This window comes from Rana temporaria, chromosome 4 (assembly GCF_905171775.1).
Source record: "Rana temporaria chromosome 4, aRanTem1.1, whole genome shotgun sequence".
In the NCBI taxonomy this organism is placed as follows: domain Eukaryota; kingdom Metazoa; phylum Chordata; class Amphibia; order Anura; family Ranidae; genus Rana; species Rana temporaria.
The window spans coordinates 342,176,248-342,201,343 of record NC_053492.1 but is presented as its reverse complement, the minus strand read 5'-3'; the positions used below and the strand labels follow the sequence as shown (position 1 = coordinate 342,201,343).

Here is a 25,096-nt window from a genome sequence, read left to right as displayed (position 1 = left end):
AATTACCACACTGGAGCAATCAGAATAATTAACACAAGCCACTTAAACACAGATCTCCTTCACACAACACAATAGATCAATTAACCTTTAGAAATAGTGAGGGGACATTAGCACGTCAATAACCTGTTAGCCGAGGACAGAATTACCCAGGGCAAGCAGGGAGAATTAGACTGAGACACATAGGCAAATGCATCACAACCTGCATCCCCCAACACCTTGGGGTAGAAGCGGTTCGACACTTTTTGAGTCGTGAACATTCTATTACTGATGTACAGAAATCCTTTGTCGAATTATTGGAATTCGTAACGACCCATAATTATTTTTGGTTCGACCAGAAATATTTCCTTCAAAGGCGTGGCTATGGGGGCTAAATTTGCCTCGCCAACCTGTTCATGGCGAAATGGGAGGAGGACGTCGTCTATCGCGAGAGACCTTCTTCCCTTGTCCTCTGGGCCAGGTACATAGACGACGTCCTCCTCCTATGGGACGGTTCGGTCGAATCATTGAAAGAGTATTTTGTGTTTTTGAATAATAATGAACGTGGTATTTCATTTTCCTATGACTGTAGTCCCATTAAGATCACTTTTGGGACTTGGAAATAGAATTGGAATCCAGACAGTTCAAATTCAAGACACATTTTAAAACTACGGATAGGAATAGTTTTATTCCTACCGATAGTTGCCATCATAGATCTTGGCTGAACTCAGTCCCGTGTAGTCAATTCCTGTGTCTACGGAGGAACTGTACCAACGATGATATCTACTTCTCACAGGCTTCAATGCTTAAGGAAAGATTCGTTGAGAAGGGATACGATGTTTCATCCGTAGACCTTGAGTTACAGAAAGTAGCGCTAATTAAACGTGACTCTCTCTTGACAGACATAGTTCCACGGGAGCGGGATGATTCCTTCAAGTTTTCCATGGTCACTTCTTATTCTAACCAACATAGGGATATTAAAACCATCATTGATAAACATTGGAACATACTTAAAAATGATAAAGTTTTGGGTCCCAACTTACCTGAATGGGCTAAAGTCATCTTTAACCACTTAAGCCCCGAACCTTTAGGCAGCTAAATGCCCAGGCCAGGTTTTGCGATTCGGCACTGCGTCGCTTTAACAGACAATTGCGTGGTCGTGCGACGTGGCTCCCAAACAAAATTGGCATCCTTTTTTCCCCCCACAAATAGAGCTTTCTTTTGGTGGTATTTGATCACCTCTGCGTTGTTTTTTTTTTTGCGCTATAAACAAAAATAGAGTGACAATTTTGAAAAAAATGCAATATTTTTTACTTTTTGCTATAATAAATATCCCCCAAAAACATATAACATTTTTTTTTTCCTCAGTTTAGGCCGATACGTATTTTTCTACCTATTTTTGGTAAAAAAATAAAAATAAAAAAATCGCAATAACCGTTTATCGATTGGTTTGCGCAAAATTCATAGCGTTTACAAAAAAGGGGATAGTTTTATTGCATTTTTCTTATTTATTTTTTTTTACTACTATTGGCGGCGATCAGCGATTTTTTTCGTGACTGCGACATTATGGCAGACACTTCGGACAATTTTGACCCATTTTTGGGACCATTGTCATTTTCACAGCAAAAAATGCATTTAAATTGCATTGTTTATTGTGAAAATGACAGTTGCAGTTTGGGAGTTAACCACAGGGGGCGCCGTAGGAGTTAGGCTTCACCTAGTGTGTGTTTACAACTGTAGGGGGGTGTGGCTGTAGGACTGATGTCATCGATCGAGTCTCCCTTATAAGAAGGATCACTCGTTCGATACGGCTTCCCCGTGCTTCACTGTGGCGGCGTGTTTACATACGGCTCTCCCCGTTCTTCAGCTCCAGGGAGCGATCGCGACGGAGCGGCTATAAACAAATAGCCGCGCCGTCGTCCCCGGATCGCTCGATCCCGATCGGACCCCCCACCCGCTAGAAGGCAAGGACGTATATATACACGCCCTTCTGCCTGTACGTGCCATTCTGTGGACGCATATAGTCGTGCGGCGGGCGTTAAGGGGTTAAAGGGGCACCAACATTGAGAAATAGCATTGCTCCTAATGTTGTTGACCCCCCAAACCGCACTATATTCTTTCAGGATATGAAGGGATATTATCCCTGCAAGAAATGCAGTGTTTGTCACAACACGAATGGGAAATCTAAAACCTTGGAATTTAAATCAAGTAACACAGGTCGTAAATATTCCATTAAGTCATTTTGCACATGTGCGACCACACACATTGTGTACCTTATCACCTGCCCATGCGGAAGACAGTACGTTGGTCGTACCATACGTGCTTTTTCCGTACGGGTAGGTGAACATGTGACCAAAATCATTGGTGGGTGTACCATACAGTCCCCAGACACTATAGGGAATGTCACGACCGTAACCCTAAGGGCACTCAATTTTTAATAATTGATATGTACCACCATGGAGAGGAGGAGCTAAAACAAGAGGGGTGTCCAGATTGGAAGCATTTTGGATTTATGAGTTACGCACTTATGTCCCGCACAGCCTTAATTTTGAGTGGGACATAAGTGCGTTTATCAACCAATCTTGATGGTTTGGTGTGATGTACCTTTATACCCGATTGTGGCTCCGTATCCCCATTTCATTCATTAGTCTAATTTTCTTTATTTAAATTTTTAAATTTTAATGTATAAATATCCTACATCATTTAAATGATCTGTAGTTCATTAAGGTTTCAATATTTATTTATTTTTCTATAGGGTGCATCGCCCCCCTTCCCCCCCCCCCCCATTTTCCCCCTTGATCTGGCTCTTATATTTTCCAATTACAGCACGGGCACGTCTCTGCGTCTGTTTCACGCTGAGAAGTCATGTGGTGTGTTCCCGAGGTGAGAGCGAGGCTTGGCACGCATGTTTACATACACAGGCGCGTGTCTGCCTCCGTTCTACGCTGAAGGGTCACGTGATGTGATCCCGAGGCGAGAGCGAGGCTTGACGCGCCTGCCTATAGCCAGTCATCCGACATTCGCTGATACAATCAGATGTCAGGCGTTGTGTTCCAGCACCTTCCTGGTTTGAGTCTTGGAGCGCACGCCGACGTCCCATGCTTCACCATCCCGGAAGTAATGACGCTGTTTTGTTTAGCGTGCAGCTGGAGCCATGATTGAGGTAGGGGGTACATCTGTATATATTTGGGTCTCTTGTTGCAGTAGGTCAGCACCCCAGATGACGATCTATTGATCGAAACGCGTCGGGAACCACTGACTCTACTGCCTATGTTTTTATGTCCGATTTTAATCTGCTGAAATGTGAGTGTAAACCTTACACTATGTGGATTTTTGTTTTCTTTTGCATTTTTTCCTTATTTTTGAGCCTTTGGATTTAATGATACTGGCACAAGTCTATTATCATCCCTGGTTGTTACTGGCTGCTCTTCCTGCAGTACTATACTGTGCACAGCACTATAGTGGAAATCAACTCCCTGTCTGCTATTCAAGTCACCTTGGAGTCAAGACATCAATATTGTTTAAGCTTGCATGACCCATTAGGTATACGCTTAACCACTTCCCTACCGGCCCATAGTAAAATGACGTCCACAAAGAACCTCTGCCGTTCTGAGTGGACGTCATATGACGTCCTGGGCTTTGTGGGGGGGATATCTGAATGATGCCTGCAGCTAGAGGCATCATTCAGATATCCTTCTAAACTGCCGGCGATTCTGCACAACGTAAGAACGATCATAGCGGCGGTTCCGCCGCTAGATCGTTCTTACAGGTGGCGGGAGGGGACATCCCCCCCCTCCCGCCGCCATCCGGTGCTTCTCCGGGCTCTCCCGTGCCATCGGGGGCCCGGAGAACGAATCGTCCGGCGCGCGCAGGAAGCATAGAGATGACTGGTGACCAGATGGTCACCAGTCATCTCTATGACCGTCGGAGGACCCGGGCGCGATGTGATGACGTCACGCCCGGGTCCCCGTAAGTAAACAAAGCCGCGATTGCGGCTGCTAAGCAACAGCAAGCAAGAGATCGGTGAATTTTTTTCACCGATTTCATGCTTTCCAGCCTGGAGGAGAGATGGGAGGTCTTATTGACCCCGCATCTCTCCATAAAGAGTACCTGTCACACACATTCCTATTACAAGGGATGTTTACATTCCTTGTAATAGGAATAAAAGTGATCAAAAAAAAAAAAAATTAAAAAAAAAAAAGTGTAAAAAAAGAAATAAATATATAAAAAAAAAAAAAAAGAAATAAAATTTATTTTTTTAACGCCCCTGTCCCCGGTAGCTTGCGCGCAGAAGCGAACGCACACGCAAGTCCCGCCGACATATGTAAACGCAGTTTAAACCACACATGTGAGGTATCGCCGCGTGCGTTAGAGTGCCAGCAACAATTCTAGCACTAGATCTCCTCTGTAAATCTAAACTGGTAACCTGTAAAAATTTTCAAATCGTTGCCTATGGAGATTTTTAAGTACCGAAGTTTGGCGCCATTCCATGAGTGTGCGCAATTTTAAAGCGTGACATGTTAGGTATCTATTTACTCGGTGTAACATCATCTTTCCTATTTTACAAAAAAATTGGGCTAACTTTACTGTTTTTTAATTTTTTTAATTCATGAAACAATTTTTTTCCAAAAAAAAGGCGTTTGAAAAATTATTGCGCAAATACCGTGCAAGATAAAAGGTTTCAATGACCGTCGTTTTATTCCCTAGGGTGTCTGCTAAAAAAACATATATAATGTTTGGGGGTTCTGCGTAATTTTCTAGCAAAAAAAATATGATTTGTACATGTAGGAGAGAAGTGCCAGAATAGGCCTGGTATGGATGGGTGTATAACTGCCCGGTATGGAAGAGGTTAATTGGGTCCAGTTCCTCTGGTAAGCCTCCTATTTATACCTTGGGTGTGGACCTACTATCAAATTCTCATCTTTAATAATTTTTCAACACCGAGTTAATTTTGGTTGGACTTATTGATCCACATGGGACTTTATATGTTTATACATGTACTTTTAGTATTTTCACTATCCATGGACTTTGAGCACTTATGGTGTTTTTATCGTATGAATTTAGATCTGTATTTAGTGTCTTTTCACTTGCTTTATATTTAAATAGCGCTACACTTTTTTGCTTTGTAAAAAAAAAAAAAAAAAAACCTGCCCAACTTTACCTCATGTAAACCAATTTGCAATCACTTACTTGTAGGTGGCTTAAAAATGTCACAAACTGCTCCGTTTAGGAAATATTACGATTTAAGTTTTAGTGACGTCACTCGCGCATGCGCATTTTGTCCCCCATTTACGGCACACTCAGCAAGATGTCAGTCTATTCATCCATGTGCCGTGCCTCCGATAGCAGAGCTCCATGGCATCACAATCCCACGAGATCTCAGTGTTCTTGAAACTCCCCATGTAACCAGCTACATCACAGGGGGTGTGAACAAGGACAGTCATTCATTCACTAGGCGGAAATTTGCATGTGTTCCCTTATTGGTTTGCCAGGGCGTTGCCATGGCAACGGTATACTAAAACGAGGATTGGTTAATCTTCACTGAGCATGCCCGAGATTCTGGCTTGTTCAGAGAGAAAAGGGCGCAAGGCAGGAAAAAAAAAAAAAAAAAAACACACACACACACACACACACACACACCATACCAAGCTGCAGAAACAGCAAGAAAGATCCTAAAATGCCAATTCTTATCCTGGTTTATAAATTATATACATAGTGGTCATATGATTACTGGAAATATTTCTTCTGAGTTTACTTCCTCTTTAACACCCTGGCTTCAATAGCCATGCCCTAAAATTTAGAGACTGTAAATTGGGGTGGAATATAGGACCTTAAAAGGAACACTAAAGGTTCGTTTTTTATTAGATCAATTGACTGCTGTAAGCTAGAGCATTTAAATATCACTTACCTCGTTTTTCCTTTTGACCTCCAAACTACAGTAATCCAGATTTGAAAATGACATTTCCTGTCACTCCTCTTCTTGCTTTCCACCAGCATCTGAGCCGTTTTGCATGGTGGAAAGCAGAATGTGCTCACCCCCTCCCTATGACTACAGCCCTGCGTGAAGATGCTCTCTTATCCCTCACAGGCATGGAGGCTAAGCCTAATGGGAACTGTAGTTCCCATTAGGCCATGATGTAGCAAGAATGAATGCGCACCGCAAACCAGGAAGTCAGTGAGAATAATGATTCAGGAGTGCTGGAGGTGAATAAAACGGCTCGATTTCAACAGGTATCAAACTAGTTCTAATGCAAAACATTACTTTTTACTTTATCAGCTACTGTCAAGACTTTAATTTAAGAGGAAAATATTTTTGTCTTTACAACCCCTTTAAGACAGTAGATCGGGGCTCCGTAGAACAGTCCATGGACAGTCTATTGTTCTATCTCCGGGAACCAGGGCATTCTGGGTCAGGCTGGTGCCACCAGAATGACTGGAACTCTCTCGCTCCGAATCGTGTGCAACAATGTGGAAGGAGAGGGATCGGAAGGAAAGCATAAACCAGGGAGTTTTGGCCCCATGGAACTACCAGAGCATCTGCTCCGATTGCCAGAAGATCTCTTGTTCAGGACACAAACTGCTGTAGCTTGTTGAACCTGCATGCCAATAGGTCGACCTCTGGCCATCCCCAACGTTGGAAATTTTCCTGGAACACTCCTGGGTGTAGGGACCATTTCCCCCTGGGCAGATCTGCTGGCAGGCAATACAATTCTGCCTTCTAGTTCTCTACTCCTGGGATATGGACTGCCGGTAGGATCGGCACATCCCTCTGCCCAGGCTAGTATGTAGTTCACCTCCTTCAGAGCTGAAAAACTCCTGGTGCCGCCTTGGTGGTTTATTTAGGCCACTGCAGTGGCATTGTGGGACTGAACCCCGATAGGGTAATCCTGAAGCTCCACCGTCCATAGTCGTAGCGACAGTCGTACTGCCCGTAATTCCAGGACATTGATGGGCAGGAAATGTTCTGTCCTTGACCATTACTCTTGAGCTATGAGCTCCTCTAGGGTCCCTCCCCAGCCTGAGAGACTGGCAACTCTCCAAGTTACAACGAGAAAGGATTTTCCCTTTCACAGGTTCTGATCCTGCAACCACCAATTTAGGCTTAAAAGTGGCTGAGGAGAGAAGCACATTGGATAATCCAGGTCTTGTCTTCTCCTGTTCTAAGCCAGCAAGATGTCTTGAGAGGCCCGAAATGGAACTGGGCATAGGGCACCGCCTCGAAGGAGGACACCATCCTCCCTAGAAGACTCATACAAAACCGAATGGAGGGTTTGGTGCCCCTTATCCGACGCACCCGATTCTTCAGGGCACAGATCCCTGCGGTTGACAAGAATACTCTTGCTTGGACCGTATCTAGGATCAGACCTAAATACATTAGACTTTGCGCTGGTCTCAAGGTTGACCTTTCGATATTTATGATCCAGCCTAAGCTTTCCAAATACTGCACTGTATATGTTATGCTCTGTTATAGAGCTTCTGAGCAGGAGGTCATTGAGGTGACCCACTCAGCCTGAATTTTTTTTTCCAAACGTCCGCAAAAAGTGCAGCAACCTTCCCTCCACCCGATAGAGTGGGGGCGTCTCCTCAAAAGGAGGGCTTGATGCTGGATTTAGAAGAATCTTGGACCCAGGGCTTTTTCTGGCCCTGGCCTTGCGGCTTGCCCCTGGCTCTATCACCCTGTTGGTGGCAAACTGCCCTGGCACTGAGACATTTGAAGAAGTCCCTAAAGTTTTAAACAAGGGAAGCCTGGTGCTTTTCTTCACAGGAAGTGAACTCTTCGCCCTGGAAAGGGAAACCTGCCAATAGCTTTTCATAAGGAAGCTTGGCTGACCAGTTCTTAAGCCACAAATGTGCACATGTACATGTACATGGGCAGATACCAACTGCTGCAACAGCTGGCTGAACAGCAGCACTGGCCAAAGAAAGGGAAGTTTTTAATAAGGACTCCAATTTCTTGTCAACAGGGTCCTTCAAGCCCTGTGCATTATCCACCTGATAGGTTAAGTTCTTGTTTAGGGAAGAAACGGCTGCATTTACGACTGGCGTGCTCCATTTCTTAACAAACGTTTTATCCATGGGATAGAAAAAGGGAAAACCTCTCAAGAGGAACAAAATCCTGTCAGGATATTCCCAATTAGCATACACCGTCTGGTCCAGCAAGGAGTGTAGGGGGAAAGCCTGTGCGACCTGAAGAGGACTCAGGGACCCGAAGAGGACCAGGGGGGCTCAGTCCCCTCTGATTTTTTAAGAGGCAACTTAAAAGGCAGAACAAATCATTTTGGTCAAAGTTAGGATGAAAGCCTCTGCGACAGAGGCAAACATCAACTGGATCTCCCTTTGTCCAGATTGCTCGAAAGCAAACTCATATGCCGGGCACTACACTTAATCCTGAGCTTTTAAGCGCTTCCCCATTTTCAACCAATTCCTGCTCCAAACTAGGAGACTCCAGGGAGGGGGATCTGTTTTGCCACCCTGCGGGATGGAGGCAATCGTTCCAGCAATCCTGTGCTCTAACCCGGCTAGGGCTGAGGACAGTTCATCCTTAGTAATAAAGGATGAAGCAGCAGCGTTGACTATGGGCACAATACCAGCTCAAATTTGCAGCTCAAATTGCCCGGAAGCCTCTGGTCCTTCAGGGGATACAACACAAGGGATACAACTAGGTTCATCAGGAACTACTGATGACATAGGTGTGCCCTTCCCTGTAGCATTAGTCCCGCTCCTCTTTTTTGAAGACAGCTGGACACCTGTGTGCAGTGACCATACGGGTGAGTTTTGGGCTAGCTGTGGGTGTTTGGAAAGTGTACCTTTTGTTTTTGCTTGTGTATGATGGCGCATGATCGTTCGTGGCACACGTGCGTTCGCAAGAGTGCCGCTGTGCTCAGCAGTTGTTGCTTGACAGCCGTGGCGCACGTTCATTTGCAAGAGCGCCGCCATACGCAGCAATTGTTTCGGCGGCCATGTCGCATGTGTGTTTGCAAGATTACCACTGTGATCAGCAAATGTGCCGAGATGCACATTTGCAAAAGCCCCGCTGGACTTAGTTTGTTTGGCGGACATGGCACATGTGGCTTCACCGTATGTGCGCATCAGCCTTTATCTAGGCGCACGAAGATTTGCGTCATATGCAAATACAGTCACGCCCGTCCACCGAAACCAAGCACGTGCATCCACACGCATGAACATTCCGGCGCACACCCAGATTATTTAAGCTGTCTAGGCCAAGCATGCGGTGCTTCCAGAAGGCAGCTGTGGGACACAGTAGGCTCTGAACAGACACTTGCAGCGGTTCATTTCTCCTTACCCGGGTCAAGTGAATCGCAAAGTGTTGCTTGCCAGGCTACAGTGCTTGGCCGGATTGTTGCATAGGGGCTTGGTGAGCCCTATTAAAAGGTTCTCCCTTCTGTGGTGTTTCATTTACACTCAACTACTCTTTGTTTGTGGCTATTAAATGTCCACAATAATAAAACAAAGGGGTTTCACTTACCCATCCAGGCGCAGGGCCAATTAGAAACTAAGGGCCCAAGCATCACCCTTCATGGTGGGTTCCTGTCACTTGGACCTTCAAGGACTGGGTACCCTTTCATGTTTAGGATCCTCTCCCTCGAATCTGTATAGCACCCTGCAGGAAATGCCTTAGCGCTGTAGTGTCCAGGATTTCTACTCCGCAGGGTCCAGCGCCCAGAGGCCACATTACAGGCAAAACCTTGCAGGATCTCAAGTCTTCTTTGCAAGGCTCGGGTACCATTTATCTAAGCATAAAAGCATGTGTCAAATGGATCTGATCAGTCAATCCCTTAATTTATTTTTGGAACCGTTTGTGGGAATCGAGACCTGGAGCTCAGGGAGCTCAACACACCGTGCCATCCACCGTGCAGACACTGGTGAAAAAAACTGATGCGCTTCCTGTATGGGAGGAGTTATATAGGGGATCACTTCCTGTTTAAAGATATTTGGTCTACCAGTGTCCATTCACCTGGAGATGAAGTATCACCCAGTAGGTAATTTATATTAGCCTGACTCTGTGTCCCATGATGTATGAAAAAGAAAAGACACTATATATTGCCCAAATGTTTGGTAAAACATAAAAGATGATCTTATGCCGAGTACATAGATAGCAAACACAAAATACTTTAAAATTGCGCACGCCCGTGAAGGGGCATCAAACTACATACATTTTTAAAAGCCTTTACAGGTTACCACTTTAGCTTTACACAGGTGGTCTACTGCTAGAATTACTGTCCTCTGACGTTCGCATCGATACCTCACATGCATGGGGCACAGGGGGTGCTTTAATGTTTTTTGTATTTATTTTGCTTTAATTTATTTTATTTTTACACTATCCCTTTAAAAAAAAAAATTTTTTTTTTAACTTTTGTTATCACAGGGATTGTAAAATATCACCTATGATAGCAATAGATAGTGAAAGTCAGGGGTTGACAAATTTGCTTGGAATCTAGGAGCCAGGTAAAAAAGTTAGGAGCCAGAAAACGCGCCCCGTCCCGACGATCTTGCGCGCAGAAGCGAACACATACGTGAGCAGCGCCCGCATATGTAAACGGTGTTCAAACCACACGTGAGGTATCGCTGCGATTGGTAGAGCGAGAGCAATAATTCTTGCCCTAGACCGCCTCTAACTCAAAACATGCAACCTGTAGATTTTTTTTAAACGTCGCCTATGAAGATTTTAAAGGGTAAAGGTTTGTCGGCATTCCACGAGCGGACGCAATTTTGAAGCGTGACATGTTGGGTATGAATTTACTCGGCGTAACATTATCTTTCATAATATAAAAAAAAATGGGGATAACCTTACTGGTGTCTTATATTTTAATGAAAAAAAGTGTAATTTTTTCACAAAAAAAGTGCGCTTGTAAGACCGCTGCGCAAATACGGCGTGACAGAAAGTATTGCAACGATCGCCATTTTATTCTCTAGGGTGTTAGGATAAAAAATATATATAATGTTTGGGGTTCTAATTAGAGGGAAGAAGATGGCAGTGAAAATAGTGAAAAACAACAGAATTGCTGTTTAACTTGTAATGCTTAACTTGTAATACCAACGGCCACCACCAGATGGCGCCAGATCACATCTGGTGGTAATAACTTGTAATACCAACGGCTCACCACCAGATGGCCCCAGCTCAAAAAAAAAAAAAAAAAAAAAAAAATTATTTTTTTTTTTTTTTTTTTCCCCCTTCCAATTCAAGTCGCCAGGACCCTATTTCTAGTCGCCATGGCGACCTGGCGCCCGGGATTTGTCGAGCCCTGGTGAAAGTCATTATTCTCTAGAGGTCTCATCGCCCTTAAAGCATCTGACCACACCAAGATCGGTGCCGTTTATTTCCGGAGAAACCGGAGATATGAAAGGCTTGTAGCTTCCGATTTCTTAGGCCATATAGATGATTGGAGACGTTCTGGTCTCTGATCAGCGCTATAGTCAGCTGGTGGAACCACTGGCTGCATTTTTGGGTCCCCCGGTGGGACAGGATAGCCAGAGAAAACCATGGATACATTTATTTATTTACACAGAATGTGGAGCCAATTGGCCTTTTCCTTGTTGATTTTACAACTGCGCCCTACTTTCTCCATGCGTCTCGATACCTCAGCTCCCGTGGTGGACATTCTCTATGGTCCTCCACCTCTGGTCACACACACCCAACTAACGTGATTGTCCACAGGATGCTATTCTTGTTCTCTGCATCCATCATTTTTCACTTTGGGTACACTACTAGATTATTGGCATATCTATAGTTTTGTATTATAGACTCTTGAAGCATTCTTGATTCTCGATGTGGAGGATATTTTCCATTATTGTACTGTGCCATGACACTTTGATATGTATTGACGATTACCAGCATGGGTTTGCTATACCAGGCTTCTCCATGCTTTCATATATGCAATACTGCTACATATTTTGTTGTAGAAATGTTTTATTATTTTTTTTTCCAACATTGCCTGCTTGCCAGCTTTGATTCCATGCCTCATACAAAGTCCCAAACTCTACTCTTGACAGTGGTTAAATATAAAGATGGAAAATAGCAATAAGTTTGAAATGTACTGAAAACCAACACTGAAAAAGCTACATTTGATTCAATAAAAATAATTTACCTTGGATCATGAGATGGACCAGTCGAAAATGGCTCTCCAAATCTATAAGCGAGTTCCAATTTGTTACAATAGGCTATAAGCTGTCCTTTAAAATTCTGTTCTCCCATTGTCAAGTCCTGAAAATATATAGATTATATATAAAACACAATTTACCACACATTTTCAGAGGGAAAAAAAAAACTAAACTAAAAGAACGAGGAAGGGGGGGGGGGGGGGGTTGCAAAACTTTAACCACTGCCCAGGACAATTTTTAGCTTTCAGCGCTGTTGTACTTTGAATTACAATTGCACGGTCATGCAATACTGTACCCAAATTTAATATTTATCCTTTTCTTCCCACAAATGGAGCTTTCTTTTAATGGTATTTGATCAGAGTACCCATTCTCTTCTTTGATAGTCTACAGACAAGTCATTGCTGTTGTCTCCATGTATCCGATTTATGTGAAGTGATTTATCCATTCACTGGGAAACACACCTAACAAACTAATTGCATTGTCCATCACACTTGCCTGGTTCTTCCATTCATCAGCTGGGAAACTTATGCATGGACTCCAATTAGTATTGCATTCATGCTGTGCTCGATTCCTGTTTATATTGTTTGTTTTGCCCTGATTACCATGTGAATTTGGCCTCATTTTCACTTTTCAATCCACCCTAGCGCTGCACTTTTTTTCGCATTAGCATTTATAACACAAAGGGAGGGTTATCGGTGCTGTCCTGAAAGACTCATAGAAATATCGTTACCGGTAAGTCTAACTAAGGTTTTCTCACCTCGTCTTTTAGGACAGCACTTGGAGATGATAACCGAGTACTTACTCTAGGGTGGGACCACCGCTTGCAGGACTTTCCTGCCAAAAGATTGCTCCGCTGCTGCAAGCAAATCCATCCTGTAGTGGCGAGTGAAGGTAGAGTAACGCGTCCACGTAGCTGCTTTGCAGATATGCTCCGGAGAAGCACCAGCTCATTCTGCCCAGGACGTTGCCACCGCCCTTGTTGAATGAGCCACTACCCCTGTGGGAGGTTCTGTTTCCATAGCCCTGTAAGCTTCGTGAATAGCCATGCAAAGCCACCTAGCCACGGTGTTCTAAGAGAGAATTGGACTTCCTAAACTCTTTTGTGATTTCTAGATCGTGCATGATGCACTTTCTCACATACAAACTATGGAACTCCCTTTCCTTTGGAACAGTTGGAGATGGACGGAATGTAGGTAGAACTATCTCTTGTGTTCTATGGAATGTGGACGCCACCTTTGTCAGGAAACCCAGGTCTTTCCTTAAAATAACCCTATCCGGGAAGATTGACAAAAAAGGCTCAAGAATAGATAGATAATGCTTGGAGCTCACTAACCCGCCTAGCTGAGGTGACTGCTACCAGCAAGGTCAGTTTCAGGGTCCAAAACTTAATAGAGGCTTCCTCTGTTGGTTCAAAAGGTCTTCTCGTCAGACCTCTCAGAACAACTGATGAATCCCATTTGGGAAAAAACTTAAATGGTAATGGCCTAGCCCTAGCTAAAGCCTTGAAAAACCTAACAATATACGGATCCAGAGATAATCTCTCCAGAAACACTGAAAGTGCCGCTACCTGAGCTTTTAAGGTGCTGGCTGCCAGACCTTTGTCCATCCCGTCCTGCAAAAATTCCAGGACAGAGAAGATGACCTGTGGAGAACAATTTTTAGTATCACACCAGGAATTAAAAAATCTTCCAGGTCTTAAAATAAATAGCTCTGGTAACTTATTTTCTGCTATTTAGCAGAGTATTAACTAAACGATTAGATAAACCCTTATTTCTCAGGATTTGTTCCTCAGTAACCAGACCGCAAGCTTCAGACGACTTACGTCGGAATGTAGAAGGGGACCCTGAGACAGTAGATCCCTTCTGACTGGTAGTAGCCAGTGAGCCTCTACCGCTAGTTCCAACAGGCCTGAAAACCAGAGCCTCTTGGGCCAATATGGGGCTACTAGAATTAGAATTGTCCTTTCCTCCTGTAGCTTCTTGAGTACCAACGGGATCATTTGTAACGGGGGAAAGGCGTAGCACAAGCGGAAGGACCAACGGTGAGCCAGTGCATCTAGTCCTTCCGCTTGGTCCAGTCTGTTGAGGGAGAAAAAGAGTGGAACCTTTGCATTTTGAGATGCAAACAGGTCTATTTGAGGAGTTCCCCACCTGCCTGTTATTTCCTAAAAAACCTCTGGGTTTAAACTCCATTCGGACTCCAGCACCCTTCTTCTGCTTAAGAAGTCCGCTAAATGATTCAGGCTGCCCTTCAGGTGCACCGCGGTCAGGGATGCAACGTTGTTTTCTGCCCAAGACAGAGTTTGCAAGGCTAGGCTCAGGAGACACCCGTTTCTTGTGCCCCCTTGCCTCGAGATATGCCACCGCCGCTTGTACCTTGACTAACTTCTCCTCTGGAAGGAAAATTCTTTCCTGGACTGAATTTATGACGTAACCCAGGAAAACTCTCTTGAGAGGGAATTAGATTTGATTTTTCCTTGTTCAAAATCCAGCTTAAACCCTCTAGATGACTCCAAGTCCTCCTCAAGTCTCTGCACAACCGATCTCTTGACTTGGCAAATAACAGGAGGTCGTCCAGGTACAGAATCACAGACACTCCTTCCAGTCTGAGCGGTGCCAACGCCTCCGCCACGACCTTCGTAAAGATCCTGGGGGAGGAGGAGAGACCGAACGGGAGAGCCCTGAACTGAAAATGCTTCACCTCCTTCCCTGTTCTGATTGCCAGGCGAAGGCAACGTTGTGATGAAACTTTTATTGGAACGTGTAGGTATGCGTCCCTCAGATCTATAGAGGCAAGGAAGCATCTTGCCGGGAGAAGCTTCCTTACTGAATAGAGTCCATTCAAAATCTCTTGTATAGAATCGACCGGTTTAGGATTTTTAGGTTCAGAATTAATCAGAATTTTCCCGACGGCTTCTTCACCAAAAATACATGGGAACACCACCCTAGACCCTGTTCTTGCTGGGGTACAGGGGTGTACGAGAGGTCTTTTACTAGCGTTGGCCCGGTCTTCTTCGTCTTCTTTTCTTCCGATGTTGACACAATGCTCTCTCCCGCTGTAATGGCGTGTGCGCACCGTTTTTTTTTTGTATATAAATAATGGCGCAACCGTGCACACGACATTACAGCGGGAGAGAGCGTTGTGTCAACATCGGAGGGAAGAAGATGGAGAAGACCGGGCCAACGCTAGTAAAGGAGCTGGAAGGAGCAGAAGGCACTGGAGAGCGGAAGAAGACCCCCGGAGCTGCCTAATAAATGACTTTAAAATACTGTGTTGTGTGTTTTTTTATTTTTTTTTCCAAGACACTTTTTTCCCCCCTATGTGAATGGGTAGGGGTACGATGTACCCCATGCTCATTCACATTGGGTGGGGGGCCAGGATCTGGGGGACCCCATAAGACCCCAACGGCCAGAGTTGTCGGGAACATGGGGGCAGGGTTCTTTGGAGTGGGGTGTCACCCCCCCCCCCCATGTTGAGGGCATGCCGCCTGGCACGGTTCTGGGTCTGGTATGGACTTTGGGGGGACCCCCACGCTGTTTTTTCGCCGTAGGGGGTTCCCCTTTAAATCCATACCAGATCCAAGGGCCTGGTATGCTCTTGGAGGAGGAACCCATGCCATTTTTTTATTTAAAATTTGGCGTGGAGTTCCCCCTCAAGACCATCAGAGCACAAGTCGCATGCAAGACTTTGATCCGACTTCAATGATATTCAATGGGCTGAAGTAGGTTCAAAGTAGTACAGGGAGCATTTTCAAAGTCAGTCCGACATGTGTTAAGACAAGTTAAGACGGCTCCCATAGAGAAACCATGATTTTCACACGTCTGAGCTCTCAATGTTGGAGCGTTTGTTGGACCAGTGTGAACCCAGCCTATGGGTAAACGCTCGATTATCTTCTCAGGTGGCTGTCCTGAAAGACGATTAGGGGGAAAAAAAAAGTTACTTACTGGTGGTGTTCTTTCCCGAAGGCTTTCAGGACAGCACAGGTATCCACCCAAATATATAAATTACTTGAGATTTAAATACAGGAAATGTGATATAGTTTGACTATTGTGTATCATATGTTCTTATATCTCTTTTAAAAAACTGAGGAGCCAGCAGGGGAGGAGGAAATTTAAAGATGGCTGGCGGTGTGTTTCCTACAGAGGGGAGGTGCCAAGGTCTCACATGTGGCTGTCCTTAAAGACTCTGTGAAAGAACGTTACCAGTTTTTACAATTAATCGTGCAGTGTGTGTGTGTATGTACAGTGGATATAAAAACTCTACACACCCCTTTTAAAATGTCAGGTGTCTGTGATGTAAAAAAATTTAACAAAGATAAATAATTTCAGAACTTTTTCCGCTTTTTGGCCTATAAACTGTACAACTCAGTTGAACAACAAAAAAAGGGCTGTCCTGAAAGACTCCGGGAAAGAACGTTACCAGTAAGTAACTTCGTTTTTCCTCTAATCGTCTTTCAGGACAGCCACCTGAGAGGATAACCGAGCACTTGCCCTAGGGCGGGACCACAGCTTGTAAGACCTTACGTCCAAAGGTCTGATCCCTATAGTGTCTTACGAAGGTGGCAAAGCTGGACCATGTCGCCGCTTTACAGATCTGCTCCGGCGTTGCTCCAGCTCTTTCTGCCTGTGAGGCGGCCATTGATCTTGTGGAGTGCGCTCTGATACCCTCTGGAATCTGTATGCCTCCTAACTTGTAAGCCTGTTCAATGGCTTCTCTTAGCCATCTGGCTATTGTGCGTCTAGTGGCTCTATGCCCTTTCCTAGCTCCAGAACGCAAAATAAATAAGGAATCCATCTTCCTTAGTGTTTTAGTCACTTCTAAATAATGCAAGACACATAGCCTGACGTCTAAGTTATGGAACTTTACTTCTTGTTCTTTAGAAGGGTTCGGACAAAATGAAGGTAACAACTTCTTGTTCCCTATGGAATTTCGAGATTACTTTTGGCAGGAATCCCGGGTCCATTTTAAAAACAATGTGATCTGCAAAGATCTGAAAAAAGGGGGGTCTGATTGATAAAGCCTCTATCTCACAGACCCTTTTTTTCTGTTGTGATTTGCCACCAGAAAGACTGCTTTTAGCGTCAGCGTCTTTAGGCTGCAATCCTCTAATGGTTCAAAGGGTTCCGCTGTCAAAGTTTGCAGCACTAGTGACAGGTCCCACTTTGGAAAGACTGAATTTTGTATAGGTCTTTGCCTGCTCAGAGATCTGAAGAGCCGGATTATCCATGGGTCGGATGCTAATCTTTTTTCTAGAAAAACTGACACTTGACTCTTTAAAGTACTAAGGCTTAGTCCTTTCTCTACACCACTCTGCAGAAACTCTAGGATGGCAGTATATTGGGCCTTGGGAGAGTATATCTTCCCGGACTAGCAACAACCAGGGAGGGCTCTATAGCTAGTTCTTTCAGCATAGAGAACCACAGTCTCCTGGGCCAGTGAGGTGCTATGAGAATCAAAGTTGTGTTTTCTGCACAAAGTTTTCTTATTACTGCTGGTATTAATATTGGTGGAGGAAAGGTATAACATATCCTGAATGTCCACCCTTGTGCCAACGCATCCACTCCTAGTGCTCCGTCTTCTCTTTCCAGAGAAAAGAACGCTCTGACTTTTTTGTTTCTTCTTGATGCAAATAAGTCCACCTGAGGTGTTCCCCATTTTTGCGTGATTTTTCTGAACACCTCTTGGTTTAACTCCCGTCTGCCTGAGCCTCCCTTGGCTCTTCTGGCCGATTCCTAACGGTGTCTCCCCTCTGGAGGAAACACAAATAACTGAGGACCAGCAGGGGAGGAGGAAATTTATAGGAGGCTGGCGCGGTGTTTCCTACAGAGGGGAGGAGCCAAGGTCTCTCGGGTGGCTGTCCTGAAAGACGATTAGGGGAAAACTACGTAGTTTGGTGTATGTTGGCTGAAAATGTTCTGCTGTCTGTATACAGAACAAGTTCACTGCCCACCCTATGCTGCTTGCGTCCGTAGTTATTATTCGGGTGATTGGTAGGACCCACATCCGTCCCCCGTTTACATTTTCTGATCTACTCCACAACCACAAGGATCTTTTTACTTGTGTTGGTATCAGAACTTGTGTGTCTAAAGACTGTTTGCGGTCCCAAATTTTTAAGATGAACATCTGTAGGGGCCGGAAATGTAAACCCGCCCATTGTCCTGCCGGGATTGCCGAGGTTAGTAATCCTAATGTTGATATTATTCATCTTATTGAGCATGGTTGATTGTCTTGCAACGCTGTCATCGCCTCTTGAGTTTTTTGTTTTGTCTTCCTGGGTAGAAACACTTCAGGATAAGTTGCAAAGAGTAGAAGATCGTCTAGATAGGCGATGATGGATATGCCCTTGATTCAAAATATCCCCAGGGCTTCCACCAAAATGTTTGTCAAAATTTGGGGCAAAGAGGAAAGGTCGAATTGTAGGGCCTGAAATTCAAGGTGCATGGTTTCCTTCCTTGTTCTTATCGCTAATCTTACACATTCTGATAGCTCAAGGTTACCAAAAATTTCTAAGTACGCATCCTTTAGATCCAGGGACGCCATATAGCAGTTTGGAGGTAATATTGTTTATTATTATTATAGTAATACAGGATTTATATAGCGCCAACAGTTTGTGCAGCGCTTTACAACATGAGGTCAGACAGTACAGTTACAATACAAATTAATACAGGAGGGATCAGAGGGCCCTGCTCGTTAGAGCTTAAAATCTAGAAGGGGGGTCAAATGGAACAAAAGTTAATTACTGTGCGGTGTGAGCTGATGGAGAAGATAAAAATACAGTTGTTAGGTGTGGGTAGGATAGGCTTCTCTGAAGAGGAATGTTTTCAGGGATCGTCTAAAAGCTAATAGAGAAGGAGATAGACAGACAGATTGGGGTAAGGCATTCCATAGAAAAGAAGAGGCTTTGGAAAGGTCCTGAGCATAGGAGGAGGTGATGAGGGAGCTAGAGAGCAGGAGGTCTTGAGAGGAACGATGAGAACGAGTAGGTTGGCATTTAGAGACTAGGCTAGTGATGTAGATGGGGGCTAAATTGTGGATGGCTTTGTAAGTAGTTGTTAGTATTTTTTAATTTAATTTGTTGGGTGAGCAGAAGCCAGTGGAGGGGATTTACAGAGAGGAGTAGCAGACACAGAACCTTTACTGAATATATGGAGTCAATCCTGAATCTTTTCTAGATTTTAGATTAAGAGGTTTGAGAACCAGCCTGACCTTTCCCGAGGGTTTTTGTACCCAAAATATGTGGGAGTAGAAGCCCTGTAAACAGTGCAGAGCCATTCTCTGGTCAGAGCTGTAAAAAAAATAAAAAAAAGCCAGCAAATGTTTTTTTAATTATGGTTAGCGCTGAGAGAGAGAGAAGAGATACAATGTATCATTTGGTTATTTTAGATCAAATGGATAAACTTCTGTCTGTAAATGAAGTCAGTTTAACCACTTAGGCCTCATTCACGCGAGGCGGACTCCGTTCCTACGGAGTCCGCCTGCTCCCGCCAGCTCAGCGGGAGATCTGTCCGCAGTTCCCTGCTGAGCCGACGGATGACAAGCTCCTCTCTGCTCACTGAGCGGGGAGGGGCTTGTCGGGCACCGCTGTCTCCTATGGAGCGATCTGATGAAAACGGACAGCATGTTCGTTTTCATCAGATCTTATCCGATATGGACGGATGGGGACGTGCCCCCATACGTCGGTTTTTAGCGGATCGGATAGGGTCAGATGTCAGCGGACATGTCTCCGCTGACATCCGACGCTCCATAAGGAAGCATGGAGCGGCCGGTCAGGTCCGCCGTCAAAACTGACAGGCGGAACCGAACGGTCCGTCCGTGTGAATGAGGCCTTAAGGACATATACGTTGGCAATTTAAAGATGGATCTCTTTGTAACGGCAGCAGCTTCTGCCACAACCGAGATATCCATCTTTTCCGTGGCCGGTCCTGTAAACGATAATGGTGGTCTCCGCAGCGAATTCGCCGCAAGATCACCCTTATCGCTGCTTACCGGAGCCATCGGTAGCGGCAATGGCGAATGGGTCCTGCTCCCTCTGTGGCATGGATACAAGTGAGGGCAAGATGGCCGCCACCCATCTCCATAGAAGGGCGGAAGCGACGTCAAAACGTCACTTCCGCCCATGCGTCTTAAAGGCACATTTTTTGTTGTAATTTTATTTGTATTGCTTTTTAGTCTAAATATGAGATCTGAGGTCTTTTTGACCCCAGATCTAATATTTAAGAGGACCCGTCATGCTTTTTTCTATTACAAGGGATGTTTACATGCCTTGTAATAGGAATAAAAGTGACCCATTTTTTTGTTTTTAAAAACAGTATAAAAATAAATAAAATCAAGTAAAATAAATAAGAAAACAAAAAAATTTAAAGCGCCCCGTCGAGCTCGCGTGCAGAAGCAAACACATACGTGAGTAGCGCCCGTGTAATAAAACTGCGTACAAACCGCACAAGTGAGGTATCGCTGCAATCGTTATGCCGCGTACACACCATCACTTTATGTGATGAAAAAAAACGTCATTTTTTGTGAAGTAAAAAACAACGTTTTTGAAACTTCAATTTTCAAAAACAATGCTCAAGCAAAGCGAGGTTACGTTCACCACTCTTTTCCATTGAAGCTCGCTTCCTAACTAGCAAAAAATGACGTTTTGAAAAACGACACATAAAATTGAAGCATGCTTCAATTTTTTTTTTGTCGTTTTTCACAAGACATAAAACAGCGTTTTCCCCCACACGCGGTCATTGAAACTGACGTTTTTAAAAACGTAGTTTTTTTTTAAAATGTAGCTTATGGAGATTTTTAAGGCTGAAAGTTTGACGCCATTCCATGAGCGGGCGCAATTTTGAAGTGTGACATGTTGGGTATCATTTTACTCGAGGTAACATTATCTTTCACAATATAAAAAAATAAAAAATTGGGCTGACTTTACTGTTGTCTTATTTAATTAAAAAAAGTAAATATTTTCCCCAAAAAAGTGCGCTTGTTAAGACCACGGTGCGAATACAGTGTGACAAAAAGTATTGCAACAACCGCCATTTTATTCTCTAGGGTATTCTTTTGGGGGTTCTAAGTGATTTTCGAGAAAAAAAAAAAAAACTGTTTTAAACTTGTAAACACCTTTCTGTTTACAATTTTTTTTTATTTTTTTTTAACACAGAGTCTGAAAAACAGGCTCGGTCCTCGAGTGGTTAACCTCTTTACTACCGGCCGCCGTCAATTGACGGTGGCACGATAGCTCTGTTGTTCTGAGAGGACATCATATGACGTCCTCATCTTGCAGAGCCACTAGGGGGCGCGCGCCACGTTACTTGGAGCCCGATGCGCATGCCCGCGATTGCCCAGTAACTGAGCAGGACCATGGAGATCCACGCCCTGTAAGGGAGAAGAGACAGGAGACCGATGCTGTGTTCCTTGTACATAGGGACACAGATCAGTCACCTCCCCCAGTCGATCCCCTCCCCCTACAGTTAGAATCACTCACTAGGGTACACATTTAACCCCTTGATCGGCCCCTAGCGTTAACCCCCTCCCTGCCAGTCACATTTACACAGTAATCAGTGCATATTTATAGCACTTTTCGCTGTATAAATGTGAATGGTCCCAAAATATGGTCCCAAAATAGGGACCCAAAATAGTGTCAAAAGTGTCCGCAGTGTCCATCGCAATATCACAGTCACGATAAAAATCGCTGATCGCCGCCATTACTTGTAAAAAAATTAAAAATAAATAAAAATGCTATAAATCTATCCCCTATTTTGTAGCTTATTGCGATTGTTTTACCAAAAATATCTAGAAGAATACGTATCGGCCAAAACTAAGGAAAAAAAAAAAATTTTTTATATATTTTTGGGGATATTTATTATAGCAAAAAGTAAAAAAAAATATATATATATTTTTTTAATTTAATTGACGCTCTTCTTTTGTTAATAGCGAGAGAAAAAAAATTGCAGAGGTGATCAAATACCACCAAAAGAAAGCTCTATTTGTGGGGAAAAAAAGATTAAAATTTCATTAGAGTAAAGTGTAGCATGACCGCGCAATTGTCATTCAAATTGTGACAGCGCTGAAAGCTGAAAAATGGCTTGGGCAGGAAGGGGGTCAAAGTGCCTGGTATTGAGGTGGTTAAAGACTAAACATTTTTCTGACACTTGTTGCTTACAAGTTGAAATCAGTATTTTTCACTACAAAATTACTTAGAACCCCAAACATTATATATTTTTTTTAGCAGAGACCCTAGAGAATAAAACGGCGATCATTGCAATATTTTATGTCACACTGTATTTGCGCAGCAGTCTTTCAAATGCAATTTTTGGGTAAAAATACACTTCAATGAATTAAAAAAAACGAAACAGTTAAGTTAGTCCAATTTTTTGGTATAATGTGAAAGATGATTCTAATCATAAAAAAATAAAAAATAAATTGTGATTCTCATTTTATCCAGAATCATGCAGTTCTAATACGTATATACATACATACATACATACATACATACATACATACTAGTATGTAGACCATGAGGTTGATTTACTAAAACTGTGTAGTGCAAAACCTGGCGTAAAAGCCAATCAGCTTCCAGGTTTTATTGTCAAAGCTTAATTGAACAAGCTGAAGTTAAAAGCCGATTGGTTTCTTTGCAGAGCTGCACCAGATTGTGCCCCCTCCAGTTTTAGGAAATCAACCCCTGTGGGTCTTCAAACTACGGCCCTCCAGTTGTTCAGGAACTACAATTCCCATCATGCCTAGTCATGTCTGTGAATATCAGTGTGTTGTAATGGCTCATGGGATGTGTAGTTCTACAACAGCTGGAGGGCCGTAGTTTGAGGATCCCTGATGTAGACTATAACTTTCACAAAAAAATGTAGCAGAGTACATTGTGGCCTAAATTTATGAAGAAAGATGATTTGTTTGCTATTTTATAAAAGAAACTTAGAAAAACATGTTTGTTTTTTCAAAATGTATAGCATTTTTTCTTTGTTTATATAGCAAAAAAAAACAAAAAGCACAGTTTAATTAAATACCTTCAAAAGAAAACTATTTTCATGGCCGACGTGCAAATACGGTGTGACATAAAATATTGTAACAACCACATTTGTGCGTTACAATAATTTTTTTTAGCAGAAAAGAATGATTTTTTTACTTGTAAGCAACAAATGTAAGAAAAGGTATGGTCTTTAAATGGTTAAAACTTCCTTCACCTACAGCCAGTTCTTTCCTTTGATAAAAGAACGAAAAGATACTTTGTTTATACATATTGGGTGTTGTGATTAAACTTGGCAGGCTGCCTGGATTGTGTTTTTTCCAGCTGTGAGAACTCTTAGCACTTGTTAGGCCCCTTTCACACGGACTGTTCAGGTCCACCTGTCAGTTTTGTCAGCAGACCTGAACGGCTGCTCCATGCAAGCCTATGGAGCGTTGGATGTCAGCGGAGACATGTCCGCTGACATCCAACCCGATCCGATAAAAATTGGATGAATGGCGATACGTCTACATCCGTCCATGGCGGATCGAATCGGGTGAGATCTGATGAAAACGGACATGCTGTCCGTTTTCATCAGATCTCTTCATAGGAGACAGTGGCGCTGCACAAGCCCCTCCCCGCTCAGTGAGCAGAGAGGGACTTGTCATCTCAGCGGAGATCTGCAGAGAAATCTCCCACTGAGCTGGTGGACTCTGTAGTGACGGAGTCCGCCTCATGTGAATGAGGGCTTAGAAAGATCGTGACATGCTTTTTTTGAAGATCGGTAAGGGAAAAAGATTGCGATTTTGATTATTTGTGATTAATCTTGCAGCTCTAATGTCTACAATTGACCACTACTCTCCTAAAGGGTGTGAAAACATCATTTGTTCTTGCATGCTAGTGCAGTATACATTGACTATGAACAGTGCAAGGCCATGTTTACACCCTTGCTTTGCAGTAAACTGCATTTTATCAAAACACATGGCATGCATGTTAAGTGGATTGATATACTGCAGTGCCGTTCATTCTAAGTGTACCACTGATGATTCCTCCTATTGACAAGTGGTACAGAAACAGCACAACACACTTAACATGCATTGCCAAAAAACAGTGCATGCACTATTTTTGACAGCACATCGCAACACACGTTTGTGCACTGTTGCATGTTGTTCTGTGCTGTGTAAAATACATCAGTCATACATCAGTCAGCAGGTTGAACTGGGGCACCGTTCAGAATGAATGGCACCACAGCGCACTAATGCGCCTAACACACATTGGTGCAAGAAAAATAGTCTGCACAGGCCCTAAAAGTCTGAGAAAACTGACAAAAAAAACCTGTCCCCACCTTGGCATTGTCACCATATAGGATAGTAAACGAAAATGGGTTGATACATACACACACACAGGGTCACATATGATGCCTAATTATTCCTGCAGTCACAACGTCTATGTGAATCCTCTATGAACCGGGAGCTCTAAGCCAGAGAGGTTGGGGAAAGCAATGCTATCCACATTCAATGGCTTGAAGGGCTTTCACAAGACATTCCCAGAACTTGGATGTGTGATAGCGGGCAAACATAAGGCACGGGAACTCATTTATAGTACTAAACACACCGAATAACACCTAACCCACTTTACAAAACGACACGGGGGAACTAAAACCACTAGCTGCACAAGTTCACTTACAATGCAGTCACTTCCTGTAAAGATGTACCGACGTCCTCCAGGTACGACGCCTCACTGATACAAGGTAAGCAGCGGCTGGACTCCCTGACACATCAAGCCACGCCTGTTCATCCGGGGAATCCGCCAGAGCTGATTGGAAAGGGATGGAAAAATGGGCGGGAAAGTGAGGCGTTGTCGGCTGACGTGTGCGCAGTTCTCTTTCAGTTTCGTTTTTCCTGATCATGTGTGGAAACTGAAACTTTCCAAAAAATCTATTTAGGAAGGCTGTAGAGCAGTGAATACGTTTTATTACGTTTGTAACTAGTACCCACCCAGGTAGGGTGACCACATTTTCAAACTGCCATTCAGGGACACCCCCCCCCCCCC

The 25,096-nt window shown here is 43.8% G+C and overlaps 1 protein-coding gene across 2 annotated transcripts in view; it reads right to left on the bottom strand.

Annotated features, from left to right (window-relative positions):
* LOC120937510 (interferon-induced, double-stranded RNA-activated protein kinase-like) overlaps positions 1-24,841 on the bottom strand; it is a 349,006-nt gene extending 324,165 nt beyond the window's left edge. For both annotated transcript variants that reach the window (XM_040350789.1, XM_040350790.1), the window contains exons 1-2: positions 24,731-24,841; positions 12,084-12,199 (exon numbers count right to left, since the gene is read on the bottom strand). In XM_040350789.1, the coding sequence (XP_040206723.1) occupies positions 12,084-12,190 (107 nt within the window). In that variant the 5' untranslated portion in view covers positions 12,191-12,199; positions 24,731-24,841. The remainder of the gene's footprint in view (positions 1-12,083; positions 12,200-24,730) is intronic.
* Positions 24,842-25,096: the final 255 nt, after the last annotated feature.